A 27,183-nucleotide genomic window follows, 5' to 3' on the forward strand; every position below is an offset into this window, starting at 1 on the left:
GCGCTTTTTCGGAGACGGCGACGCGGGGGGGGGGATGAGAATGAGCGGAAAAGCATCCAATTATCATGCCCGATGCCGGGGCTTCTCACCCTGCACAAGCTCGGTACCAGAATCGACTGGAATCCGGTCGGGAAGCCGGGCCCGGTAGACGTCGAACGAGTGGGATTATTCCGCGTCCGGGTTCTGGGCCGGGGGCCGAGCGGGGGCAGGCCGAGGGAACAATGTCGGAAACGACGGGGACGGTATGCCGAGATATGCAGGATATCGCGCAGAACTGCGATCCTTCGAAATCTGAGCGAGAGAGCTATGAGGATACAGCAGTGGCGCAAGTATAGTGAACTAGATATGTACGCTCCGCGGCCATGTAGCTGAGAGAGAGAGAAAGAGAGAGAGAGGAAAGAGAGAATACGTCTCTCTAAGTGTATTAACTCTCCGAAGCAAGAAGAGAGAGAGAGAGAGAGATTTCGCTCGCCGCGCGAGAGAGCACTACCTAAATATGTAATAATATCTACGGGAGATACCGGCATTCCCCGACCTCGAGAAGAATTCGATCAAAATGTGTCGCGATACTCTCCCGGTATGCCAGGTGAGGTACGCGTTCACCTTCCTATCTCCTCGTCCTCCTCCTTCAGCAGCTTCCTACCGCTTCTCGCCCCTTTCGACCCTTTCGCACCCGCCCTGCTCCGTCGCATCTCCCCCGCGTTTTCTCTCTTCCGTCGCTGCTTTGTCCTCGTTTATACAGGATCGGATACAATAAACGCGTCGTACGCATCCCTGCGCGTTCAAACTTGTTCAAGTCTGTTCAATCCCTATGTGAAATCTCAATCGAAGAAGCGTAGAGTGAAATCTTAGAGACTCTCATTGCGATTTCTTTTATGTATCATTTTTTTTTTTAAGTATGGGCTCAATTCTTAAAATAAAAATTTGATTAGGCGCTTAGATTGTAGATTAGATTATTACTTTTTGCAATTTTTGAATCTTGAATTTTGACTATCTTTGAAATTGATTTTCAAGTTATTTTATGATTTTTTCCGCAAAATTTTTTTTAAATCTATCTAGATTTCTGCGGAAAACTATATAAAAATAAAAAAATTCTTACCAAAAATAATCTATTACACATAATCGTTATAAAAAAATATCCCTAGAATTTATATATAAAGAAATAAAAAATTATGTAATAGATCTATTGCACTTTATATTGTGATACTTATTTGTGTTTATATCTTATTTTCATCATAAATTAGATTACATAAATTTTATTTTGCACGCCGTATCACACAGTAAATACAATTACAAATTAAATTTATGAAAGAAGGATAAGGGAAAGCGAATGCGCCGTTCGCGTGATATTTTAATACTTTATACCTGACGGTCCTTGCGAGTAAATCTCTGCCATGATAAGACCTGCCAGGAATCTCACCCCCGCGGAATATCTGCCGTTTATAAGAAATGTTTTCGAAGTTTATGAGGACGACGCGTAGCCCTGGTATGGAGTAGATCTAAAGCGTTCTCTCTCTCTCTCTCTCTCTCTTTTACTCTTTTTTTTTATTTTTCCCTTTTTAAATAAAAGCAGCGCCGATAAAGGAAAGACGCCATGTCGCAAAACTGACAATAAAATTACGTCGTCGCTAAAATATCGTTGAAAAATGCGAGGAGAATCTTTACGTCAAAGATTTGCAGCAGCAATACAACATCATGATTTTATACATTATTATAACCGTATTCAATCATTAAAGTGTTATTCCTAGTTGAGAATGTGTTATTCATTTTAGATCTGGCAAGTTCAAAAACCGAGCATAGTTAATAAATTACAGTTGTGTGCGATGTTGAAACTTTCCGTAACTTTGCGGAACATCGTACATGCTTATGATTTTGGTTATGATATTACAGTTACAATTAGTGAGTTGCACCGGCTAATCCGTTGTCCATCTGAGTATTGTTATGATGTCGCAAACTTAGACGCGAACTAGGATTAGCTGTCTTGCATATCAAATACAACTTCGAACATACACATATACATACACACACACACACACACACACACACACATACATAGAGAGAGAACAATGAATGCATCTCGCGCGAGATGATACCGTGTCAACGGCCACTGCGAATTATATTTTTAAATAACAAAGTTGTATATTGTGGCTTCTCTTTTTAATCTACATGAATTAAGAGAAAATTATATTAATTTTTCTATAAGTGTGGACGCCTAATCTCTAAAATCTGGTTTCCTTCTATCACTTCCTGTTTCCAACATGTAAGATCATTTAGCGATATAATTATATCTTGAATATAAGAAAAAGATTTCTTTGTCTTATTTCTATTTGTCCTTTTTGAAAATTCAAATGTGCGAGTAAGAATAAAACGGAACAAAAAGAAAATCGACGAAAATTATTGAAAGTCAATCTCCGACTTTGAAAAGTCATGAAAATTTATAGCTTCGTGAAATGAATTTCTGTCAACTCTCTTTTAATTCGTCTATTTTTCACAAACGTATATCTGACTCGTGCAGAACGACGCTCGTGATTTCGACTCGACGACGCTGCAGATTTCTTGCAGGAGTCAGGTGCGGAGCGTCGTCGCGGTGCGTTGTGTGTCGATGAACCTACACCCATCTTCCAAGTAAAGTCAGCAAATGCGGCTGAATGCAAAGTGCATCGTTGCATAACGCGCAAATTGCGCGCGCAACACTTCTTTCACGACACGTGGAAATAAGAAAAGAAGGAGAGAGAGAGAGAGAGAGAGAGAGAGAGAGAGAGAGAGAGAGAGAGAGAGAGAGAGAGCGAGAAAGAGAGAGTAAAGAAAACAAAAAGAAAAGAAAATATATGTATATTTTTACGTATTGGTTAACGATCATCTGATGGTGTAACGGTTGATTGCTGCATGACAGGCACAACGTGATGGAAAGAGACAATTATTTTATCTTCTCGTATTGCTGTCAGCATTGTTTCCACGCTTTTGAATTATCTTCGATATCGTCGCGCAAACCAGCGTTTCGCGGAGCAGTTTTACGACTATCGACGTTAAATAGGATTACGACATAGCACCCGTGTCTTATACCCGGGTCAAAATAGCTCGAATAAGCGGTAGGGTGTAAAGAGAGGGATAATTGTCAATTTCCTCGCGAACAAAATTCCACATGCCATGCATTAAAATAAGATAAGTTCCGTCCTCATGAGTTCTCTTTCTCTCTCGATCGCTTTTTCCCATCTATTAAAGCTCTCGCTCTTCTAATTATCGTTAGGAAACGCGTTGTCGGCATAGAATGGCTTTGAAAATTAAGTGTTTGGTGGAATTTCTATCGTTATCTATTTGTCGCAATGCTCTCCAGTTTGCAACAAAGAGAGAACAATGATCCGCGCTTGTGCAGGCACTAGGTAAACCAGCCTTTTGTCGAACACGTACAGTTGCCATTACGTGTATTTCTGATACTGCAAATATAGTGTACGTCGGCAAATATAACTTTGCAATCAAGATAGCAATCGAGAAAATCGAATTATTTACATATTTTTATAACTTCTTAAACTATAACATTAGAAACGAGAATATTTATGACAACAATTCTTACAAACTTATATAATTGAAAATTACACGATTTTATTCTCAAGCTCATTATAAACTTCTTGTCAAATTGCTCAACAAAAACATCGAGGCTTAAGGTTTTTGTTTTCTCGTAACTGTATGAATTATGTATCACAAGCGAGAAATTAAATGAATTGTTTTCTTGCGTCATACATTGAAATAAATTACTTTTTTTTATTTATATCACCACTTACGTTAAATAGCATAATTTGTTAAAATATTCTTTTTCTCATTACTCTGTATTGTAATATAAATGCACTTAATCTGCATACATTTTATATCTTTAGCGAGAATGGGCTTTATGGCATTTGAATTGATTTACAACTGTCTATTAATCCCTTAATTTATAAAAAAAGAGATTCACATAATTTTTCGCTTCTGACATTATAATTCTACATGGCTGTAGTGAAGGATCAAAAACTTCAATATAAATTTATTAAGGCAGAAATTAATGCCATGTTAAGCTTCGTTTCGCATCGAATATAGAAGTGTTAGCATTTTTTAATCTATATTCAAAGAGATCAAAGTATGGCATTGGTAAAAACCACGTGATACTTCATAATCGCGGGGATTACATCGCGGAAGAGGTCGCGGCTTAAACGCAGCGCGTTTTCACGAGACCAAAGTTCGCACGAAATCGGGCGTTAACATAATTAAGTATTTAAAGAGGCACGTTGTGTGCGAAATCGCGGAGTCTGCCCCGTGCTGCCCATTTCTATTCAACCCGCGCAGCAACGCGTACAACGCGTTGAAAACTCTTGTTTTAGCCCGGCGGTGCATCGCGTCGCGCTTTGCCACGTCGCGCTGCTGCCCCGGACCGTTTGTAAACTTTTGTGCGGCACAATGCAACCGACTGACAAAAGGAGCTCATTGCGCGGCAAACGTTTAAAGGCATTAATTACGGCCGGGCCTTTGTGCCAGTCGCAAAAGTTAACAGCTCCGGGCATTATTTTCATACGCGAACCGTGTTTCGGTTTGCGAGAGCAAACTGTTCGACATCGTCGTTATTAATCTGCGGTGTTTTCCATTTTGCGATACTGAGCTATTGTATATCGTGTAGCATTTTTGAAATACCATATGTGTTTGTTTTTGGGTTACATCATATCGAACAAGTGATTTTATAGAGACAGAAACCCTTTTTAAAAAGTAAAATAGAAATATTTACATGAATGCCACATAATACATAAAAATATAAAAATACATATATAATTACACGAAATGAAAATATAATAAAATAATATAGAGCGAAAGAAAGAGAAAGTTAAAAATATTTTCAGTACTAAAAGTTAAATGATTGAGAGCTTATAAATCCGATATTATATGTCTGTGTGTGTGTAAATTCTATAAATAAAACAAATATATATCTTTTTACGCGCACTGTAATGTCAAAGGAAATGTTTAAAAAAAAATAGAGATAAAGATATTGATCATTTGAATAAAATTGATATAAATAATCTCTTAGTAAGAAAAATAAAAGTAAATCTCTTTATTTTATTTACTCTATTTTGAAAGGCACAAAACTAAATGGTTTTTAAAACTCTAAAAAAAGTTTAAATGGTTTTTTAAAACTCTAAAGTTGTTTCTCTCAAAACTTTTCTCAAGTGTATTTTAAAGGCGAATTTTGATCGGCTTGTGAATTTTGCACACTTTTTCAAAACACAATTTTCGAGAGAGAGAGAGAGAGAGAAAGAAAGAGAACCTGAATTTTAAAAAATTAATAATTTTTTCACATATATTTTTCATACATGTATCAAAATAAATTATTATTTTAAAATTTGAACTTGAGGTACTGTCATCTTTAAAAACCATAAACCTTCTTTCATATATTCTGCATTTCTGTCTCCGATAAATTAAAGAAAAATTTTTTTCAAAAAATGAAATATATTTTATATAACTTATACATGTAAATTCTCTCTTTTTTAAATCATTAATAAACAAATATATGTATGTAAAATTTTATAAGAAAATCTAACACACACACGTACGTACCTCCTACAAAAAAAAACTTTTAAAAAGACTCTTTTATATAAATGCTTTAAAGTAGACTTCTCTGATAATCTTGAAATTGATGATCTTTTAAGATTCTCCTTACCAAGGTTAATAATATTACTTCGAAGAAAAGTCTTAAAATCTTAAAAGTTTAATCTGATATTGGAGTAAATATAATTGAAAAGAGGCGCCACAAAATAGCCAACGGGGGTCATTCGTTCAACTATAAGCATTAACGGATTGCTTTATGGACCGATGTATTTACAATGGCAGGGTTTGACCATTTCTATTTCGACTTTTTTCTTTGTAACAATGCCTCCAGTTGATCATTTGTTTTGTTTAAGCAATTCTTAAGAAAAGGAAGAACACTGTAGCGGCAAAATATTTTTGATGTTTTTCTAAAGGGAATTCTTCAGGCCTTCAGGCATACTTGATATCAGATGATTTATATTTATGGATGGAGAGAGTTTTAATAATTCAAAATATAAAAATTTAAACACTTTTTATAATGTGTTTATTTTTACAGAGAAACATTTTTTAAAGTTATTCGGTAACTATGCTGTTTTACAATCATGTTTAAATTTCAAATACACGAAAAAAAGTTAAACAATAAACAGAAACAATCAATCAGAATCGAGTATTTTTAAAAAGATTGCCTCGAGGAGAATGCTCGATTATGATCGATTTGCTTACTGTTTCAGTTTTTCGTGTATATCTGATGACAGGTATAAATACTGTGTTTTTGTTTATCAGGAGCCTCTTTTGTATACAATATAAAATACATACCACTGTTGTATACATAAAATTATCTTCAAAAAAAAAGAGACGTAAGCGAAAGACGTTTTGAACGCATTTCTAAATCTTGAAATAAATGTAGAACGTAAACTTCAAAAACGTTCTGTTAGAAAGATTTCTGATAATTCTATTTAATTTGCCTTTTTTCTTGTAATATTAAGTTTTAAAAATACGCATTCGGTACACGACTTTATCGATATTCAACGCAAGTATATAGCAACAAATTAAAAATGTATAATCGTGAAAAACTAGATAAAGAGAGACGGTAGCGTTATGGATTATTAAATTGAACGCCAAATATAATGGAAAATATATTCAAAAAAATAACTTCTACGTTTTTTCGCGTTATATATCAAATATATATCTTATATAAAACTATGAATCATCATTCAGAATGCATGAAAAAAGTACAGGAAATGATTAATGCGCGAGCTTTCTCTTCAAAGAATGTTCTACATTTTCATTTATTACCGTTTTCGTTTGTAAAGCCTAAAAGCAACCCCTGAAATTCAACAAGTGCTCCTCGTTTCCTAAAGCGAGAGAGAGAGAGAGAGCGAACGGACGAGCGAGCGAGCGGACTCATCAACATCCTACCTCCATTACGTGCGTGACGCGACTGATTCGTGGCGCGGGGAACGGGGATAGTTAATGGTGGAGCAGCGAGAGTGGGAGAGTGCTCTCCGTAAGAGTGGTGGGGATAGCGAGACGTAGGTTCGGGCCACCTCGGGCCTCCTCGGCCGCGTTCGTGATTCTGGTTTCTCCCGCGACCGCGTAAGCGGTGTCAGCGTGTGCGCAGACCGGCTGCGCAGCAGGCGTGTGCGTTGTCCAGATTCTTTGTGCCATTCCTGGCATACCAAAAACAAGAGTGGTGACCGTTCTCGTATTTATCGTGGTGCACAGTCTTGCGCGCTAATATAACACCGTGTGAATTTCGTTCGCGACAATAAGGGCCGTTCTCGTGCTCGTGCGTGTGCCGCCACGTCATACAGCTCGTCTAGTGGTAAGTACATGATACAAAATAATGCCGAAGCGCCGTTTGCGAAAGTGCGCGGCGTCCACGCCCGTGTTGTCCTGACGGTGGCGTCGTCTCGCAACGGGCCCGCGCAAGGAACGAATCCGACCGCAGCGACGATGGCGATATTATCTGCAGAGAGAGAGAGAGAAAGAGAGAGTGAGTGAGTCACAGATGGACGACGAACGAAAGAGAGCGAGACAGAGGGAGCGAGAGACGCCGTATGTGCGTGTGTGTTATGTTGTGTGTAAGAGAGAGAGAGAGAGAGAGAGAGAAAGAAATCAACGTAGAGTTGTGTGGTGCGTGTACTGCGTGAGAGAGTGTCTCGGCGAGCGAACGAGCAAGTGAACGCTTGACGCCGTTATTATCCGTTGCCCGACCGATATTCTCGCACGTTCAACTCGCTTGTCACAAGCTCGCGCGGCACTTCCGCTACCCGAGGCGTCCTCGCACATTTAACTTTAACCCTCTGTTGTTTCGAATTTAAATGGAAAAAAGATGCGCAGGTAAAGAGAGAAAGTCTCGCATGACTCTCGGAGAGAGAAAGGTCGAGAGAGAGGGAGCGAGAGAAAAAACGGCGATACAGAAAAACGATTCACCGGCACGAAGTTGGCCGTGTTAGAGGTGCTCTCCTCTCTCTCTCTCTCTCTCTCTTTCTCTTTCTCTCTCTACCGGTGTGTGCGTTCCGGTAGAGGGCTGTTTACGTCGAGCATCCGTGAATTCGAACAGTCCGATCCCGAGTCGTGTCGCGCGTTTACGAGTGCGCGTAACACCGCTTTCGTCCTGTCAGCTGTGCGTCAGGGAACGTGTGCAGGGAACACGCGCTTCTGCACCGAATCGCGCGCACGAGCGCTGCGCGGCGCAGCGCAGCGCAACGCGACCCGACCCGACCCGACCCGAAACACCCGGCGCGAGACGCGGCCCAGACGTGGAGGTTAGGGTGACTCTCTCCTCTCGCGGTCGTCGCGGTGGTGTGGGCTGCGTGCGCGTTTCCTCGTTGTTTCGGCGGTGCGCGCGAGCGGGGCAGCGCCGTGACAGAAACGCGTGCTGCTTCACCGCCTAGTCGCTTGTCCGCCAGCCCGTCCGCACGCTCGTGCTCGTGTCGCCGTTCGCGCTCTCACCCGTTCGCCCGCTCGTCCGCTTTCTGGTGAATTCGTATGGTGAATTATTGATCCGCGGCGGCGTGTGCGTGCGGAAAAACCGCCGTTGGCTGGAAGAGAAGAAGATAGGGGGGGATAGAGACAGCAAGATATATATATATATATATATACAGAGACGGGGGAACTGATAGGTTGTTGGAGGGAGAGGGAGACGATAGCGAGAGACAGAGACAGGATAGGGGAGCCGCGGCGGTGGCGCGAGAAAACGCTTGAAGCTTGAGCACACATACGGGGTGAGAGACGTGCGCTCTGGTTGGTGTTGGTTGTACATTGTTTTGAAAAGTGTCGGGCGCGCGCGCGCGCACGCGAATGCACGCGACGCGTATCGTCGTGTTGGTCGCGACGCGCGAAATTGATATACCGGCGTGATTATCTCTCTTTCTAGACGCGATATCGCGAGGGAAGTGTACATCTTTCGTGTCTCCCGTCATCCGTCCTGTATTTCGTATAACGTAACTTCGCTTCGCCATACAACGTGATTTTACGTTCCTCGCGTTCCTCGTCTATTTCTCGCCCCCGCTTTCTTCCGTCCGTCTGACTCTTCTATCGCGCGTATGCGTGTGCGTAGAGACGGAGAAACGAACGCGGGAAAATCGTGCGTGGGGTAATGTACGCGGTAAGTGTCGCGACTCGCGTATCTGTCGTTGAGAGGAGATCGGCGATTGTTTCGCGAAGTGTGAGAAGAGGATAGGAATAAGATACCGGGTTAAATCTTCTCGTGCACGAGACTAACGTGAATCGCGAAGAACCGGTGAAAAACGGCGAAAGGAAACTCGTCGTCGACGACGAGAGTGTTAGTAGTGTATTGTTGTCGTCGCGAGGTACGACGACGACAACCATCACGACGACGACGACGACGACGACGAGGTCAGCATCGTCGCGCGGAGGCAACGTGACATTCTGTATTGTTTTATTGTACGATCGCTGCTGAGCGCGCTTCGATAAACTCGGGAGGAAGCAACGTCCCACCTTCGCCACCGCGGCTTGGATGGATACTGTGCATTATTTCTGGAGTGAGTTTCTCTTTTTATTGTGTGTGTGTGTGTGTGTGTGCGTGCGTGTGTGAGTGTGTATGAGAATGTCAAGTTTTCCGGATCAAACTTTCACGTTATTCACCAGGTGGTAAAGATGCATAAATCATCTTTAAATAATTCGTAATCCGAAAATTTCGATTTATTTTCGCGCGTGCAACGATAAATTCCGGTGCCATTTCTTGCATACTAGATCGTGTCATTGTTGTTAATAAATATGAAAGGAAAAACATCGGATGATAGTTTACATGCGGCACGTTGACGTGTTATCGAAAATAATTTTTGCGCCAATACATCATTACGTAAATTTAATCGGGTAATTCGCCGCGTTATCGCGTCGAACGCGCAATCAGATGTAAGTACACATGGGGATGATCCAATTCAATGAGCTGTCAATATGTATTTATATTCGGTATATCGCATGTGTATATATTACTTGTCACTACTTTCATTAAAGATATCGATATGCCGATAATCAAGGGAGAAATATATTGCCACAAAATTCATCGAAGAAATTTAATGCGAATAGCGGATAAATAATTTATATATAATTAATTAATAATTTCATTGTACAAGACATATAATTATTTTTGCGAGATATATTTTATCATATTTAAAATTCATCTACTTTCTGCATATTTAATAACATTTTTAACATATTGATTTACGTGGATAATATTTTGGAGCAAAATACGTATGAATATCAAGATTATTTACTATCCATTTCATGGAGATATTGTGTTTTTAAACAAATGTTATTTCTATAAAAAAAAATTATTGCATTCATACGAATGCGGAACGCATTTTGACATTGTTTGATTAAAATATCAAATTTTTCCTCAAAGTGTAATGAAATTTTTCTTCGATCTCTTTTGGAACCGTTCGTATTGCGATGTTACTTTCGCACGCCACCATAGTTTAATTGGAAACTCGCAATCAAGAGATTCTTGATCCCTTTGATCTTTTGCGAGTTCGTTACGCTCTTATCTTTGTTAAAAAAAAAAAAAAAAAAAATTGCATCTCGTACCATTTTGTTTACTTAGTCTTGCGCAATAAGAGAGCTTAGTCGCTATGAAATATTATCGCAATATCCGTCTCTAACGACTCGATCGCGTGCGATTAGTATTCTCCTTGATACGTCATTCAATCGAGATCTCGTGATCGCATCCATATCTTTCCTCGTTTTCTATCTCAGTGTTGGTTATCCTTAGAAAACGCGCGCGCTTATATTCTACATACAGAAAATTCCCATAATTCGATGTTGAAAAATACGTGTATATTTCGTGTGACCAATTCCTCTCTCTCTCTCTCTTTCTCTCTTGTGTTCTCTTTTCATCATACGGGTACTTCATTATATAATAAAAAATCTGATTTTCATAAAGTAGCAATTATTAGAATAATTTACATTAAGAATTAAAATCATATTAGCAAATATTTTATACCATTTGTTATGAAATGAGTAACAATCACATATGCGACACTTAAAAATGATAAATGAGAATGTTACGCTCTTATCTTTGTTAAAAAAAAAAAAAAAAAAATTGCATCTCGTACCATATTTAATTTTGCTTGTCTAGCCACATTCTACGTAAGCCGCGATACGACGTTGAATAATGAAATTTATTGTTAGTTATTGCGATACACACGGGCCTCTATTATTCGTGTAATCTATAAATATTACATGTCTTTTGTTTACAATATAAGCATGACGATGATTGTATAGTATGTATCTATATGTCATCTTCAAGCGGTCTGTGAGAGGTTGATTATTACATCCGCGATAAGAATGTTTTCCGTGTTTCACTAATAACTAGCGATTTCCTCCTTAGAGATAGATCCGATCTCATCGCGCGTCGTTTTGAGACGATGACGCAATCGTTCGAAAATACGCTTCGCGCTTAAAGATCGACGGTATATCGAAGTTTATGCGTTTTCCTGATTATTGCTCGTTTAAGTGGATAAAATAGCGTATTGCCAAATCCATTTTAATAAGAGAGATGTATCATTTTCATATATAAGTTCTTATCTTACAATATAAAAGGGTAGTCTTGTAATTCGAACGTCAATACCTGAATAAAGTGAAATATTACATTTATGTAAAAGCATGGATATTAAAATGTTATCAACATTTAATTTTTATCTCTAGCGTCTTCTTCTCGTGTCACGTTACGTAATTCGACTTATACATCGGTTATGGATATCCGATCCTCGAGAATATTGGAGAAATATTGCCGCCATGTACGAGAATTGCATCGAGCTACGCGATATTTTAATATTCGTCTCGCGCGCGTTTCTCTATTTTCCGCAACGAATACGTCGCCGCAACCAATTGTGCTAACATTTGCAATTCGCTTCCACTTTCTACAAACAGCGTCTCGAGTGCGACCCCGCGCGATTCCCGATTGCAGTTATGTTTGTCACGCGTCGAGCAGCAAAATTATAAATTTTTTCGTTATCATATAACAAGAATACTAAAACTCTCCCGATGAAAGGAGCTTATGTATGAAATTTTTACGCGCGCAGCGTGTTTCTAACTTATTTTCTTCTCAGAGTTCACAATGCAATGTTCGAGCCGGAAATTGCGACGTCGGAAACGATCAAAGAAAAATTTCCCGCAGTTTGTGTTCCTGAAATAACTTTTTTTTTTTTTTTTACCAATGAAACTATTACGTATATAAACCGAGGAGAACCATGTAATATCGCAGCTGTCAAAATCAAAACTTAGTCAAAGCAGCGCAAATACATCATATTTTTGAAAAGTTTCTTACGTCAGGAGATACCAGCTGTGTATTGAACGAATATAACGGAGTTTATATGTCGTTTTTTTTTTCACTCAATTTTTTTCGCTCAATCCGTTCGAGTATTAATCGCGCAAATAGTATCTTCATTTATCTTCTCTTTTACTGTGTCGTAATTTAAAATGACCGATGCAAGTATCGTCGACTTTTAATTGATAAGGATCGACTCGGAAGTGACGTACGGTTTAATGGAAAGCCACTTCTATAGCCGGCCAGCAGGTGCAAGTTGTATCTTTCTCTATATTCCACTTCTCTCGTTTCTGCTATGGATGCTGGTCGACTCGTTTCTCTTCCTCGAGCGAGCGAGTCCGAAGAAACCGATAGCCGCGATAATATATCGACGTATGTATTTCGATAAATTCGATATTCAAATCTCCCGGAGAACGGAACTTCCACGAACGATATCTCGCCATATATATATCGTATCTCTCGATTCTATCTTATCGCGCTGAAGAACGAGAGTCGACGACGTCGGAAAACAGCGCGAAATGCACGGTTTTATTGCAACTTGCATCGCTTTCCGTAAATATTTTATTGTGTTTGATTCTTGGAGAAGAGTAATATAAATTACGAAAAAAAGTGATTATTTTAATATCGTCATTTTATTGCGACATTAATGTGAAAAATAAAATAATATGTCAATTTTATGTGAAAAATGTGTTTTCCACGGATTTCCACCGAGCATTGTAATGGTATTTTACATTGTGCTTTTTATAGGGGATCTGAAGAACGAGAGTCGACGACGTCGGAAAACAGCGCGAAATGCACGATTTTATTGCAACTTGCATCGCTTTCCGTAAATATTTTATTGTGTGTTTGATTCTTGGAGAAGAGTAATATAAATTACGAAAAAAAGTGATTATTTTAATATCGTCATTTTATTGCGAAATTAATGTGAAAAATAAAATAATATGTCAATTTTATGTGAAAAATGTGTTTTCCACGGATTTCCACCGAGCATTGTAATGGTATTTTACATTGTGCTTTTTATAGGGGATTTTTCATCGATGTTTTAATTATTTAAAAATTTTATTTGAGAGAAGTTGATCCCCATTTTTCTTACATACAATTTCGATTTTTTTACGAAACATTTTTATGTTATAACTGCCATTATCATAATATATTTCTACAGCCTCGAGTTATATATACAGAGTAATAGCACGGATGCTAGTTTTTAATGGAAATCTGTGAGTGATTGCAAGAGAGAACAGGAAGATGGTATAGATTATTTTGAAGTGCTCGCCCTTTGGCGAAACGATCAACTCTTCACGAGGCAGCTCTCTGCTGTGGAAGCTCTTTGATCCGCGACGTAGCGGCCTTGAATGTAACGCGAATCGTGCATTGTTAAATGAATGGATTGTTTGTACGCACGGGCGATTTTTCACTCGGGGCTACAAACTACAACTTGTTTTTATTCTTTTTTCGGTCTCTCGTTATCATCACGTTCTCGCAATGCTATAAGATGCTTTTTTATTACCGGAAAAAACTTCTTTTAAAGAAACTTTTGGACGCGTTCCTTTTTAAAAAAAAAAGATTTGATAAGAAACTTTTGTGTATATACAACTTGAAAATTTTTTTAATATTAGATATTAAAATTACATATCTCCATTGAAACTTTTAATTGCAATTTATCAAAGAATAATATTTATATCTTTCGGACATACAATCGACACACATTTGTTTTTCAATTAATTAATTTTGCAATTAATAAAATGATATTAAAATGATTGTTATTTTTCGTCATTTATATTTCTCTTCTCCAGACACAATAAAATACCTTATGGAAAGCGATATAAGTTGCACAATACTGGTCTACACATTAGGCGCAAGTTTCTCGCGGATATAAATAGAATGCCTTGTCCCGTTGGTCTACGAAAGGAGCAAATGGATTATCGCGCGCGCACCGACCCTCCGACCACGACTTCTCTTCGCTCTCTTCTTTCTCCTTTTCCACTTCTTCGTCTCGCCTTCCTCTCCTCTCGGATGTTTTACGCTTTTTTTTTGCTCACGCACGACTCTTTGGGACCGGCAAACTGCGTGGCTTTCTATTTGGTGTAGACGGTGCCAAATCGTCAAGTAACTAAAATTATTACCAAAGGTGTACGTACTTTCTTCTCACATAGGATCGATTGCTATGTAGATAATTAAACTGTCTTGTGCGCCGCTGCGTATTTAATTAACGACACTTGTCCCTCTTCTCAATAAGATTAAAACCATCTCACGAGTAGTACTTTTCATTCGCGGTTTATATCGGAGTTATGTACGACGGGATATACGGTTCGCGATTCCGCGGAGCAATTTTACTACGTGGAAAAATCACACGCTGCATTTATGACGACTACGTGCGTTTGATCAACCGCGCCCGAAGCGCCGATATAAAATATTCATCGAGTTGACGGAAGATTTTCTCCTCGCGGATCTCGATGCTCTAGATACGAATGCCGTCTAAAAAGACCGTTTAAACTTCGACCGATGTAGCGTCAGACATCATCTCATACACGATTTTTAAACAGGAATTTGATACCAATGTTATAAATAATTTGAAAATAATTTTTCTGTTTATTCCTAAATGAAAATGTAAATGGTATGTAAAATAAATATTGGATGATTGCATAAGTTCGTGCCCGATTTTCATAGATGGCATTAAGTTACTGCATGGCGGTAATGTAATGTATATTTAAAAAATGTAAGGTACATTTTTCTATTTAACTTTGCATCTTACCTTGTTATTTCGCGATTATGGTAGATGCTATGCTACGTAGTTATATTCATGACTATGGCTATTTTCCATTCAAATGTCTCTCCACTTGACGTCATATTTCACATTTTTATAATATTTTTATAACGTTTATATATAAACATCAGGCATAACAATAACAACAATGAATTGCATTAATTTGTATTTAGAATGTCGCATTGCAATATTATGCAAGTCATAAAATAAAAGACTTATGTCGATATCGTTTCACAAACCGTTGCCTTTAAATAGGTGTCGAATGTTCCTGCGTACCCCGGCAGATTTTAGCGCGAAAAGTCGCTATTCGTGGACCGATTTGCGAAAGGTCGGACGTCACGTGGTTGCTGGACTTTATATATCTAAACCGGTGGAACCAGCCAGCCGGATTTAAAAGCGATTTAAAGCCCTGCTCGTAACTTTCGAACGACTACCAGTCGCGTCACTTCAGCTTTTCCCGCGAGCACCACATATACACACATGCACATTCACATATGCACGCTCGTGGCAGATTAAGCAACGATTAATATCGTTTATCAGTATCGTCGATTAGACGTAATCGACATGTATTACGCGCTTGACTGCTTTCGGCGGTATATGAGTCATGCGTCGTCCTTCGCTTGTTTTTGCCGCTCGCTATGAATAATGATCATCCTTTGTGTCAACATCTCATGGTATACGCGGAATTGTAAAATATGTTCTCTTTTATTAGCTTTGCGGATCGATTAACAGAACACGTGTGGATGAAGCTAAAAGATTTATAATATTTACAGCGCAAAATATCAAAGATAATGGTGACTGTAATATTTGTAATGCTGAATGCTAAAAATATTTATTTATTTAGGTACTTATAAATAGAAAAATATCTTTGATATATTATTTAATATATACGCAAACAGATAATATTAAGAATGTATAATTTAGAATAATATGTGCCATTATATCGAAACAATAAAAAGAAAAGGAATAATTATTGAAAATAATTTATTAAGTATATTAAATGACATGAAAGAATCTATTGAGTCGGAAAAAATTCATTCGCCTATCGACTTAAAGATTTAAACGTTTCGTAAGAAGTATGTACGATGCATTATGATAAAATAGCATATTTTTTCTGAGAATTTTAATTAGAAGATGAAATTTAATTTGCTCAAAAATTTCAAAACAAGTGATGTATTGTTTTACAACTTTAAGAAAAATTAAAAATTTTAAAGTATTTTCCTATTATTTAATATTAATTAATTGGATCTTTTAAGATATTTTATTTTTTTTTTTTTTTAAATTACTGAATGGGCATATATTACGCATGTTCTGACATTTATGAACAAATTAAATTTTATGTCATTATGACAAATATATTAAATAATAATGTGATTTTTAAGGATGATAAAATTTCATGTGTAGCAAAATTGCGGGTGCAAAGAAATTTTATTCGGGAATCTGAAAATTTAAATTGGTGTAAGAAAAGCGACAATTCCACAAAAGCAAAGAAATGATTAGAATCGATAGTCGCCATCGATACTGTCGAGCGAGCGCGATGCATATCGCGGGGTGCGGTCGGCGACGCGTGCGTTTATCTGCCAGTTTAATGCTAACAAACGCGCGCGATTCGATCGCGTGTCGAGTACACGATACGTATATTCGAACGAGAGAGTAGTATGTATATATGTATATAGACTCGGCTCTCTCCCCTGGAAGAGGGGATCGTGCGAGCCAGAAAATCATGGGGTAGCTTTACCACCTGGTCGACCGCTCTCTCTCCGCTATAGTGGAATATGTATGTGTGTTTATGTGTGTGTGTATCACATGTAAACAGATACATGTACACAGTCAGGATTCCCCTTGCAATTGTCTGCGCCCTATGCATATGTCTTTCTCTTTCTCTCCCCGCTCCTCTCTAAAATAATGCAACACGCCACGGCGGCCTGTCTGCATACCAGCCGAAGTACGATCACGCGATTCGCTCGTACGTATCGGTCACCCGGTATGGACTATGTGGGCCCTACTCGTAACTACCTGTCTCCCCGAACTTGTACAGATTTCGAACGTAATGCTCAATATCTTTTTTAGTAGCGTGCCCTATAACATCAATCGTACATATACGCAGGATATACATATAATAATATTGTACGATGACGATAGGATAGTATTTCTGCAATTTATGTCTTTGTACATACTGTGTATGCAATATAGATTACAGATTATGTAGCACGGTACACTGTAATCTAGACATCTTATAAGGCAAAGAGAGGCAAGGATTTGCTCGACCATTTTGCGTTCTATCCGCTGTGTGTTGCATTGTTAGTTGCATATATCATCATCTTTTGTAGATTCAACAAATATTTTTTTCTATCTGTAAACAATATTTTAAATAAAATATAACGTTTTTTACCTTTTTTTTTTTTTTTTTTTTTAAAAAAATGGTTTAAAAATTCTCAAACGCGGAGAGGACCATCGTGCGAAACGTGACATTTACAAAAGTTCGCGTTACGTCAGTCGCGAGCTACGCGGTGTAGGCAACAACAGAGCGCGGTTTGTGCACGCGTCAACGCGCGGCGTGGAAAATTGCAGAGACGTAAATAACCGGAGGTAAAAGGGTATCAGAGAGAGAAACGTATATATACATATATATACGAAATTTATATTGCGATAAAGAAAAATAATGTTTATCTCGGAAAAATAATTATTTTATTTGAGTGTCTAAAGGAAGGCACTCTTTTATTGTGATGAGCATAACATATCCCGCTTTGATAGCTCACGACGTGCAAGTTGGTATTGCGAAAGTTTAATACACTCGCGCAGGGAGAGAAAGGAAAGTCACAACCATATGCGCGGGTATTCTATTTCACACGCTTACGTAGACGGTTCGCAATTTTTTTAATGATTGGCTTCGCGCGCGCATTCACGGGCGGAAATTACGATGAAAATAATTTTGCGTGGCTTAACGCGTGCGAAAGGATAATCGCCGCGGATCAATCGACTAGAAAGTCTTGGGAGCGTGAAAAAATTTCGCTCGATAGCGGATTTCTCGCCACGACGACCTCGGGGCGATATCCCGCTCTGCTATATCCTCTAGCACAGTTAATTGTCGCTTGATATTTTCTAGAAAGCCCAAAAGAGGATCGACAGGTATGCTGGCCGTAGTACGAGGGCAGGGTTGCAAGGATATAAACAACAACTCTCTTACCGCGTACAATGGCCACCTCTTATCGCGGGGCGGAGAGGAGGGAGGGGGAGACTCGTTTAGGAGACGTGATTTAACGCGCCGCGCATACCGCCCGGGTATCGGCAGGTCGACCGGTTAACTAGAAAGTTGAAATATCTGCAGGAAATCTTGCCGAGATGGATTTCTCGTATGAATCGATGGTTTAGAAGCGATCTCGATCGGCACGAGGTCAGCGCGCGAGCGATTCGTCAAGGTGATCGACGAGTTCCCTGTTGTAGAAGCCTTGCGGTCACGCACATACACACGTGTGTGTGAAATTCACGCGATCGTTGAAAGACGATAAAAATATTTTATCGCGGAAAGATTGTTATCATTTTTTTTTTTTTTTTTTTTTTTTTTTTTTTTTTTTTTTTTTTTTTTTTTTTTTTTTTTTTTTTTTGCTAGTCGTTTGCCTTGTATCGTGGATAATATTTTTTCAAGTATTACGGTTTAAATCGTGGAATTCCGAAAACTGGAATTCTCTAATAGATAAAATTTGTAAAAGGTCTTAAATTTCTTTATAATTTTTTTGAAGAAAGAGTTTTTCACTTATTTTTATCTGCTGTATTTTAGAGATTTCTAAATCTGCTTGAAATGAAAAATGTAAATAGTTTTGTAACTATTTTTACAGAAATTAATTAAAGATTTCTTTCTACTAAAATATGCGTGTAATAAATTGTTGTGTTATGCGTTTTATTAAATTATTTTTATCGAGAAACCAAGAATCGAAGTGAGATGGCATAGCCGGTGAGATGATGCTGATTTTATTTCAAGGATGAATAGGAGCTTATAGCCTCGGCACTATTTCCAACGGTCCATTAGTTCATTGACTAGGAGAGGAAAAATGTAATAAACCGCGACACGTCGCGTCTTCCTCCCGGCGCGATATAGAACCTTCCGCGTACTGCACGGGAGAAAAATTAAATTGCTTTGCCTTCTTTTTCCGTCCCCGCCGTTCTCTTCGTCTTCGTGAGTAATGTAGATTCACGATTCGCTATTCAACTTGACAGAGTTTCCGCGTGGAAAATTTTTACTTCCGCATCGTTCGCGCAAAGCCTTCATCTAATACGAATGATGATTAATCTCGATAAAAATCAGTTGTCGCGCTTATCAAGGTTTATTAAAATTTGTTATTACTATTTATGTGTCAATTAATTATGGGAATAAATCTTTAAAAATAATATCCAATAAATATATCCAAAAAATAGAACCCCCTTTTGTAGGAAAAAATAGAGATAAAATACACATCGGTTTCTATTAAGATAAACGCTATTAAATTCAGTATCTATACCGTTTCACATCTTAATTAATGCTCGCGCAACATGTTTTCACACGATATACGCGAAAATTCGATCGAGGTAAGCGAAACGCGATGGAAACGGGTTTTACAGTTACGGCTTGATGTTTACGAGAATCCTCCCTATACTCTCTCTCTCTCTCTTTCTCTCTGGGTATAAATGTTATTTGCATGTGCATGAGTGTGTTTGTACGTTCTTCTCTCACGATTGTTGCCACCACGACGTTGTCCTCGTTGTCGACCTCGACGACGAGGGTGACGATGGCGGCGACGGTATTGCATTAACACGCTCGAATGGAAATTGCAGCATCCTGGTCATTCCGACGTTTCGCGGACGCGTTTACGACGTCGTTTCCCTCCGGTTTTAATGAACAATGAGAATGACGGGAGATGCGTCCACGCGCCTTTTCGCCATCGTCGAATTGCGGATCATACGAGTTAAAACTATGTTGATTATTGCGGGGACAGTGATTTGTTGAAAAGTAATTTGCTAAGTATCGAACGGTTAAATTTAGGATTGTTTCTAGAAAAATATATTTTCATTAATAAATGTTGAAAAATAATTTGCTAAGTATCGAACGGTTAAATTTAGGAGGATTCTTTTTAGAAAAATATTTTTTTATTAATAAATATTCATGTGTCAAGATATATATATATATATATACGTAAAATACGTGTATGTTATAAAATTATTTTCATATAATTCTTTTCATATTTTCTTTTATTATACTTTAAACATATTTATGTCACACGAAAAGAGAGAGGCTCTTCTTCCATTTTTGAGAGATTTATTTTATCGACTCTACGTCGAGATTTCGTAAGCTAGTGTCACGATTTGTTTGCTCCGTCAAAGTTTAAGCTTTATCGGTGTCAGTTTAGTCGACGTCGAAGCTTCTTTGGCGTGTACACGCGCGTTTCGTAGAACCGATCGGGCGCGCGCTGCCTCTGTGTTCACCGTGGAAAATCGCTGACGAGGGGAACTTTCTAAGTGCACGGCTGCATAATCCATCCATCGCATGTCGGGCCGCCGTTGTGTACACACGCGCGCTTGTGTACGATCAACTTTCGACCTCGATGGAAATGTAACAGGTAGTCTCTATAGTTTTCTCTATCTTTCTCTAGCGAAGGAGATGCGAAGAAAACGTATGCGTGACTATGGTCGAATTATAAACACGGATATACATAATAGTTTATGCAACTTGAAACGTATGCGTTGCGGAAAATGAAAAAATCGTTACGGTCAATCGTCATCGAGTACGTCGATCTCTATCGTCGCTGTACTTTTGCAAATTCCGCTTGCATTCCGATAGCGTCCCGTAGTTTCCCGTTATCAATTGCAACGTACGAAAACTGCGCTTGTAATCAGTGCGAGTGATGGCTTCCACGGATTCGTTATCACACGTGCCAAGTAGATATGCTAAGTAACCATTGTTCGTCAGCCTCACGTCGCAAGCTTGTCTATGGAAACCGCAAGGTTAATTAAGAGGACTTTGGACGCATATTCATGCTAAGGCAAAAACAATGTTTCTTTACTCGGCAATTATCCAACGGCAGACGAGATTATATCAGACCTTCGATAGTGCTATTTTTTGCTTTGCATACCGCGAGATCCTGCATGTCGATCGACGTTTCGAGAATTTTTCAGCAGTGTGTCCGGAGAACTTTAAATTGTTATATCTTACGCGTAGCAGAACAAGTTTCTTATTATATTCAATTGTTATAAAGAACGGATAATGTCGAGTGATGAATGCAAATCTTTCCTTCAACAATAGAGATTAATTAATTTTAATAGCGTTATTGTAATATGTGGCTTTAATGTGTGTCCGAATAACCCAATTGTACGCTTCTCTTTTCATTAGTTAGTCATTATATCAGCAAGAATTATAATGACATCTACATATATACAAAGTGTCTTAGAATTACCGCACCATCTGCTAATAATAGATTCTTGAGATCATTTAGAGACGATTTTTCCTCAGCGAAAATATCGAAACATCAATAATTTCCATATTATAAGCAAGCGATTCAAAGAAGGGCTTTTTGCAAATTAAACTTTATAGAGAGTTAAAACTACATTCTTTAGTTAATTTCAAGTAGAGTTTACTTTAATAAAGAGAGAGAATTTTAATTTAAGGCTTAGTTATAAAGATATATGATGGAAAAAATTATATATATATAATTTTTTCCATCATATATCTTTATAACTAAGCCTTAAATTAAAATTCTCTCTCTTTATTAAAGTAAACTCTATCTGAAATTAACTAAAGAATGTAGTTTTAACTCTCTATGTGCGGTAACTCTATATATATACATGCTAAGAGATACTCTCATCGCATTTTAGCAAAGATATTAGGCATCGATAACAACGCGAGCACGTGATCCGAGCTCTTTCAACATTAAATGGTCGAACGGCGAATTTCTAGAAATAATTATTAACCGTGAACGATAATAATCCCACGCGTGTACATATATTCGCGAGTTCCGCGAAGGCCGCTTACCTACCTACGCTTGGAACAATATCAAAAGCGCGATACGCAACCGTCCAGAAATTATGGCGCTCGTCTACTTGACGGCTCCCGCTCGTGCGATACAACGTCACTTTACACTTCAACTACTATTATATTGCATCGTCGAAGATTTACAAAGTTTACGCACTATTTCAACCTTTCGTACACGTACTCCGTATACACGTACGGACTCGGCTTATGGAAATACACGTGTTCAAAAGTTTCTGGCTGCCGCCGTTTGTTATGCCATTGCTTTGCAAACTACTATATCATTCGCTTACAGGAAAATACGCGGACATAAACAGCTGTTTTATATTAATTTTAGAATTGATATAGCCATCTCTCTTAGTCTAATTTGTTTTCAATTTCTTGGAAACAAATTAAAAATTGCATAATCCATGTTTACCGTGTGATTTTATATAAATATAAAAAATAGAAATAAAGGAAAATAATGTAATGATGTAAAAAATAATGATGTAAACACATATAATGTAAAATGTAAAAATCAGCATTCATCACTTAATCAGCAAAGGTTTTTAAAGCGTTATTATTTTTATTGTTTTTTTTTTTTTTTACTTTTTGAAAATCTCTGAAAAAATTGAATTTTATAAAATTATTTTTGAGATGCAAAATTTTATTTTTCCTACACAATTTTATTTTTTCCTTCCACAATGAGATTTTACAGATTTGACTATTCGCAATTAAGATAACGGCCGCTGCTTGGGTGTGCTCATCGTTTCCTTTTCTCTTCCGGTGTTCCTTACGGTGCTTCTGAGAAAGAGCGTCTCGTAATCGGACTCCGGAGAGTGTCATTTTCATGTGTTATTATTGGTCCCTGAACCAGATTAGATTAATGCAGCAGTCATTAGTGTTTGCGTCATGTCCTCACCCGAGATAGTTCATCCGCTTACTCTATCCCTACTCTTCTTCCTCCTAATCTTCTCTCTTACTCTGTCTTTCTTCCTTATGTCTCCTGTTGGCTCGGAGCTTGATTTGTCACAGTGCCGTTTCTGCATTAGTATGATCATTAGTCATGAAGCCAGCATTTATTTTACACACAGTTCTCTTATTTATACCATTTGTGTGTATGTCAGAGATTCAAATCTTATCTCATTTCTATAATATATCGATATTGAGAGAAGGTTATCTTTCGATTATGGATTCGATCATATGTTATCTTAATAATTTTATATATATTTAGTGATAAAATTGATCTGGAAAAACGTATCTTATTCGAAAGCGAAATAATATTATATTGCTACATCGAAATTTTATCGAATTATATAATATATATTTAGTTCCATAATATTATCTCGTATATATTCCTTCAAAGTTTATATTTCAGAATCCTCGCTATAAATACGCGAGATATCTCGATGATCCGTTGTCGGCGCTTCGAAAATTCGCTTTTATTCCTATAAATGTATCATTCTCATCGTTAACGCGCAGGTCGGCGTTTGCGCGAAACGGTACTTTCCGCTCGCACACTAATTCGCCTCTTCTTCACTTCTCTCACGATGCTCCCTTTGCTTCGCTCGCGTACGGTTTATCATAACGTCGCCCGGTCTCTCTCTCTCTCTCAGTGGCTCATATGTTACGGCTCCTCGTTCCAGTTTTATTTTTACACGGGGATGGATTTATTTCCGGCGGTAACTGCGTTTCGTAGGACCGTGTACGGACTGTAAATTTATCAGAGCGCCTACGTCTGCCCATTGGGCAGGTGGACGTGACGTGCTTTTTCTTCTCTCGCGCTTCTCCACAATCTCTCGAACGAGTTTCCCTACCTCCGTATTAATTAGCTCTCTCTTTTCACAATGCGACGTTTATTAAGCACTCACTGCTCAACGTAGGTGATTAAATAAATGATATTCTTTATGTATAATTATTTCATAAATTGCATTTTGAAATGTGTCAAATAGAAATTTGCAGATGATTAATCTAAGCGACATTTATTAGAAAAAGATGATAGAAAACTATCCATATAATGCGACGAGATATAAAAGTTGTGGTCATTATACATTACACGAAGAATATTAGTTTCTGGTAGAATTTTCTTACTATAATTGTAATTTATAATTTTCTCCATAAATATTTTAACTAGCTTTAATAAATTAACTATATACTATAAAATTAAAAAAAAAAATTTTTTGTTTTTTACTCGTACATTTTGCGATTTTGCTATAAGATTTTCGCTATAGATAAGGATGCATATGATCCTGAACAAGATTCTCGCGAACAGTTTCATTAGGACTCGTCGAGTCGGGCTCTCTTTCGGAGTCTTCGGGTTTGGTTGGTTCTCTTGGACGGAGGGCCATCTAAGTTTATCCGCGTTATTTCTGGCGGGAGCTGACGCACCGCTTCTCTCCTCTCCTGTTCTCTCCTCTTCTCCACGGTCGGTTGCTTTCAAAGAATTATCCCCGTGTACGTTCGGGCAAGACGCGATGCAAAAAGTTAGCCATCGGTCGAAATCGTTTGTCTCTTCTCCTTTCCCCCGTCCCCTTTCTCTCTTTTGAAGAAGAAAACGTTCGCGGGGATGTTAAAATTTTTCAAGTTATCGATATTACTCGCTCGCTATCAAATATCCAGATATGCTTAAATTTAATAAGCTCTTGATATCTTTATCCATCCGGTATCAAGTATCACGAACTGTATCTTTTTTTTCAAGATATCGATACCATTCCAGTAATCGATGCAACGATAAACTTAAAAGAAATTAATATAAGTCATTAATATGCATTAATATGTAAATAGTATATAGAATATGCTGCAATTATATTATTCAATGATAATGTTTTTTTTTTCCTTTTTTTTACTCGATACCTAGGTATAGCAATATTTAATATTATAAATGAGAGACAATGTCAAATGTTTTGTCGAAAGTTTATCAAAAGAGAAATGCTAATATTTTTACTATCGTGGAATATCGTAAGCATCCTTGTATTCGTGTGAGTAGTCGAGCTCATTTTGTCTATTTCCGTAAATCTGTTTCCGAGCTTTTCCGAGTTACGGCATAGTTTCAACGATGATTGTCACGAGATCTCATTTATGTACTTCCCGATGTCTTCCTCGTGTCGTAAAACAGCCGCATTGCATCCTACAGGAATAAGCTTGACATTTCCGTGTCTCGTATCTCCTTAATTAATATCGAAAGACAGATTTAATGCTCCGCGTGCCATATCGATGGTGCCGGATGTAAAAAAAAAAGAAGCAATAAATATGTAATCGTATGATGGCGATATTTCTCAAAACGTCCGCTTATATTTAGATAGTCTCGGCATTAATATTTCGAGTTCATTTCTCGAGAGTATTCGTCTTCAACATATTACCGCTCCGATCTGTAGTGGTATAAATTGCCAAGTTATCGATTATGACAAAATAAGACTACGCAACATTTTTGTCTTTATTTTTAGAATTTACGTATATTTTTTTTCGTGCAAAGTTTAAATTACGAATAAGAAAATTTTATCAAGTTTTAAACTTTAATAGTTTATTTAAAATGTGCAATAATTTAAAAAAATAAATATCTAATAATTTTTTATTTATCTTTAATTCGTAAGTTTTAATTTGAACCGTCCGATATCATGATGTATCAATTTTGATTAAAGTTATGATTCTTTTAAACTTTCTGGTACACGTGTTGCACGTACCAGAATGGTGCCGGATGTAAAAAAAAAGAAGCAATAAATATGTAATCGTATGATGGCGATATTTCTCAAAACGTCCGCTTATATTTAGATAGTCTCGGCATTAATATTTCGAGTTCATTTCTCGAGAGTATTCGTCTTCAACATATTACCGCTCCGATCTGTAGTGGTATAAATTGCCAAGTTATCGATTATGACAAAATAAGACTACGCAACCAGTTTGAATTTCCGTAATCTTTTCTTATATTATCCGGTGATAATAAATAGCGGATTACTCATAGTTATTTTAATCGATATATATAAATTGAAAAACAATAATCATTAATATCGACATATTTGTGTTGAAAATATTAATTTTTTTATAAATTATACTTTCCTCTTTCTTTTGTGCTGAACCAATTCAATAATTTATTAATTGATTTTTTTAATGAATATATGTTTTTTATCTTTAGAACAATTTAAAATATCTACACATTCAAAATTATGTTTTTTATAAAAATATCACGATAGAAAGAGAGATGTGTGTGCTACTGAAAATTGGTGTATATTTCTTCTTACTGATTTACATCATGTTTACGTATTAATTTATAGTGAGAAGATATCAATTTCATTAAGTAATAGTCTCTTGCGTAAGTATTTACACGCCGTGTAAAACGTGTATCCTGAAACGCGTGTAGTTGAGCGCCAAAGCTTGATCGGGCCTGTCGTCTTACACTATGTGCGTGCATAAATATGTGTAGAAGATAGATAGCCAGAGAGCAGAAAAAGATTAAGTTACCCAGGCTCACCTGTTAGCCTGAAAACTTAGTATACGACTGCGGTAATCTGCGGCTCGATGCATACTTCGGTGGCGCAGTAACTCGCTCTCTCTCTTTCTGTCTCTTTCTCTTTTTCTCTCATCTTGCTCTTATCTCGCTGTGTTGGTATTCATAAACGGTGTCGTATTCATTCCAACATCGCCGTGTCAGTTAGATTCGCGTTCACTCGGATCGCGATAGAAGTTATGAATATTTTCTGCGACTGACGATTTGTACTTTATTATATTTTTAGTTTTAAGATTGATCGTCACGGCCTTCATTAGCAGTATTAAAATAAGAAATAATTTTATTTTCTATTTAAATTTGAAGAATGCAATTTATTTACACTTAAATATTTTAAAATTTATTATTTAAAAGAAAAAATGTATAAATTTTTCTCTTTTTTTATACTCTAAAGGAAATTAACTATTTCAAATTTTAATTTTCTTTATATTCATATATTTAACAATTCCAAAACTATTAATATATTTTTGTCTTTATTTTTAGAATTTACGAATATCTTTTTTCGTGCAAAGTTTAAATTACGAATAAGAAAATTTTGTCAAGTTTTAAACTTTAATAGTTTATTTAAAATGTGCAATAATTTAAAAAAATAAATATCTAATAAT

General features: G+C 37.3%; 1 protein-coding gene and 1 pseudogene across 4 annotated transcripts in view; one reads left to right on the top strand and one right to left on the bottom strand.

Moving 5' to 3' along the window:
• Positions 1–6,885, bottom strand: part of LOC115241703 — a 9,531-nt pseudogene extending 2,646 nt beyond the window's left edge.
• A 129-nt stretch (positions 6,886–7,014) lies between these two features.
• LOC115241699 (transcriptional enhancer factor TEF-1) overlaps positions 7,015–27,183 on the top strand; it is a 174,684-nt gene continuing 154,515 nt past the window's right edge. For 2 of the 4 annotated variants that reach the window (XM_029817588.1, XM_029817590.1), the window contains exon 1: positions 8,067–9,554. Coding sequence is in view for 1 of the 4 variants with exons in the window: in XM_029817590.1 (XP_029673450.1) it covers positions 9,530–9,554 (25 nt within the window). In the remaining 3 variants the exon portion in view is untranslated. Of the gene's footprint in view, positions 7,370–8,066; positions 9,555–27,183 lie in introns of those variants that run through there. The other 2 variants (XM_029817585.1, XM_029817589.1) reach the window with 2 other exon arrangements.

The sequence above is a fragment of the Formica exsecta genome, unplaced genomic scaffold (assembly GCF_003651465.1).
Source record: "Formica exsecta isolate Colony F162 unplaced genomic scaffold, ASM365146v1 scaffold504, whole genome shotgun sequence".
NCBI lineage: Eukaryota > Metazoa > Arthropoda > Insecta > Hymenoptera > Formicidae > Formica > Formica exsecta.